The sequence below is a fragment of the Nicotiana tomentosiformis genome, chromosome 10 (assembly GCF_000390325.3).
Source record: "Nicotiana tomentosiformis chromosome 10, ASM39032v3, whole genome shotgun sequence".
Lineage (NCBI taxonomy): Eukaryota > Viridiplantae > Streptophyta > Magnoliopsida > Solanales > Solanaceae > Nicotiana > Nicotiana tomentosiformis.
Genome location: NC_090821.1, coordinates 646,940 through 649,991, shown reverse-complemented (window position 1 = coordinate 649,991; position 3,052 = coordinate 646,940). Strand labels below are relative to the sequence as shown.

At 41.4% G+C, this 3,052-nt stretch overlaps 1 protein-coding gene across 1 annotated transcript; it reads right to left on the bottom strand.

Annotated features, from left to right (window-relative positions):
• Positions 1 to 567, bottom strand: LOC138900601 (uncharacterized). The gene has a single exon (XM_070187705.1). It carries the CDS (start codon positions 565 to 567, stop codon positions 1 to 3), a length of 567 nt encoding a protein of 188 aa, XP_070043806.1.
• Positions 568 to 3,052: the final 2,485 nt, after the last annotated feature.

Below are 3,052 nucleotides of genomic sequence, written 5' to 3'. Positions count from 1 at the left end.
CTAAACATAGTATCTCTTGACTGCGTCTGAGTTGATAGGTTTTGGCCAAACTTCTCCGCCCATCTCTACGAGTATGAGCGCTCCTCTTGTTAGTACTCTGTGAACCATGTAGGGCCCTTGCAAATTGGTTGAAAATTTCCCTTTGGCTTCATCTTGATGCGGGAAGATCCGCTTCAGCACCATCTGCCCCGGTGTGAATTGTCTAGGCCTAACCCTTTTGTTGAAAGCTTTGGACATTCTGTTTTGGTAAAGTTGATCGTGACATACTGCATTCATTCTTTTTCCATCAATGAGAGCCCATTGTTCATAATGACTTCGTATCCATTCTGCATCACTGAGTTCAGCCTTTTGTATGATTCTCAAAGAAGGAATTTCTACTTCGGCGGGAATGACGGCTTCAGTTCCATAGACCAGCAAATAAGGAGTTGCCTCAGTTGATGTGCGAACCATGGTATGATATCCAAGTAGGGAAAATGGTAACTTCTCATGCCATTGTTTGTGATTATCTACCATCTTCTTTAATATCTTCTTGATGTTCTTATTGGAGGCTTCCACAGCTCCATTCATTTATGGCATGTATGCTGTGGAATTCTTATGCTTGATCCTGAAGGTTTCATACATTGATTTCATCAAATCAATGTTAAGGTTGGAGACATTGTCGGTGATGATTGGTTCCGGTGCCCTGAATCGACAGGCAACACGATCCCTAACAAATCTGCGATGACTTTTTTAGTTACAACCTTGTAAGATGCGGCTTCAACCCATTTTGTGAAATAATCTATGGCCACTAGAATGAACCTGTGCCCATTTGAAGCGGCGAGTTTGATTGGACCGATGACATCCATACCCCAAGCGGAAAAAGGCCAAGGTGCACTTGTTGCATTGAGTTCATTGGGTGGCACTCGTATCATATCCGCATGTACTTGGCATTGATGACACTTTTGGACATACCTGATGCAGTCCGTTTCCATAGTCATCCAGAAATATCCTGCTCTTAATATCTTCTTTGCTAAAACAAAGCCATTCATGTGTGGTCCGCAAGTTCCGGCATGCATCTCTTCAAGTAATTTGGATGCTTCCTTGGCGTCAACACATCATAATAATTCTAGATCTAAATTCCTTTTGTACAGAATTCCTCCACTTTGAAAGAAATGGTTGGACAATCTTCGGAGTGTGTGTTTCTGAGTATGATTTGTGTGCTCCGAATATTCTCCTTTTGCCAAGTATTCTTTGATGTCATGAAACCACGGATTCCCATCGGTTTCTTCTTCAACATGAGAAAAGTAAGCTGGCTGATTATGGATCCCTACTGGAATAGGATCAATGAAATTCTTGTCTGGGTGTTGTATCATGGAAGATAGAGTGGCCAACGCATATGCGAACTCATTGTTGATTCTCGGAACATGTTTGAACTCTATATTTGTGAATCTCTTCATCAACTCTTGTACGTAGTACAAATATGGCAATATTTTGGTATTATTTGTAGCCCATTCTCCTAGAACCTGATGTACTAAAAGGTTTAAATCTACAATTACCAACAATTCCTAAATGTTCATGTCAATGGCCAACTTGAGCCCCAAGATGCAGGCCTCATATTCTGCCATATTGTTGGTACATAGAAACCTGAGTTTTGCGGATACTGGATAGTCTTGACTTGTTTCTGGCACTAAAACTGCTCCAATACCTACTACTCCTTTGAAGTTTGCATCTCCATCGAAGAACATTCTCCAACCGTCATAGGTTTCGGTGATATCTTTTCCTACGAATGATACCTCTTCATCGGGAAAATACATTTTCAGTGGTTCGTATTCTCCACCCATAGGAATTTCTGTCAGATGATCTGCCAATGCCTGTCCCTTGACTGCTTTCCGAGTTACATAGATGATGTCGAACTCACTCAGTAGTATCTACCATTTTGCCAACTTTCCCGTAGGGATGGGTTTCTGGAAGGTGTATTTTAACAGATCCATTCTTGATATGAGATATATGGTGTAGGCACAGAAGTATTGCCTCAACTTCTGAGCTATCCACGTCAAAGCGCATCAGGTGCTCCAACAAAGAATACCATGCTTCGTAAGGTGTGAACTTCTTACTTAGATAGTATATTGCCTGTTCCTTTCTTCCCGTCTCATCGTGTTGTCCCAAGATACAGTCGAAAGCCCTATCCAGTACAGAAAAATAGAGTAGTAGAGGTCTCCCGGGTTCTGGTGGGACCAGAACAGGTGGTTTGGATAAATATTCCTTGATCTTATCAAAATGCTTTCTGGCATTCTTCAGTCCAACTTGTTCCAGCGTCTCTCTTTAACATTTTGAAAATTGGTTCACAAATCATAGTTGATTGTGCTATAAAACGACTGATGTAATTGAGACGCCCCAAGAAACTCATCACATCTTTCTTTTTCTTCGAAGGTGGCAAATCTTGGTTAGGCTTGACCTTTGACGGGTCTAGCTCAATTCCTCAGCGGCCGACGATGAACCCTAACAACTTTCTAGCAGAGACTCCGAAGGAAAATTTTGCGGGATTTAGTTTCAGGTTGTATCTTTGAAGTCGATCGAAGAATTTCCTCAAATATGCTATATGATTTGTGTTTCTCTTGGATTTATTATGACGTCATCCACGTACACCTCTATCTCCTTGTGTATCATGTCGTGAAAAATGGTTGTCATAGCCCTCATATAAGTGGCTCCAACATTCTTTAGGCCAAGCGACATCATTTTGTAACAATATACTCCCCATGGTGTAATAAATGCTGTCTTTTCGGCATCCTCTTCATCCATCCAGATATGATGATATCCCGCGAAGCAATCCACAAAGGATTAGAGTTCATGCTTGGAACAATTGTCAATTAGTATGTGTATATTGGGCAAAGGGAAATCATCTTTGGGACTTGTTCTGTTTAAATCCTGATAGTCGACACACACTCTGACCTTCCCATATTTCTTTGGAACTGGCACAATGTTAGCCATCCAGGTCGGATATTCAACCACTCTGAGAATCTTAGCTTTGATCTGCTTGGTGACTTCCTCTTTTATTTTCAGGCTCATATCAGGC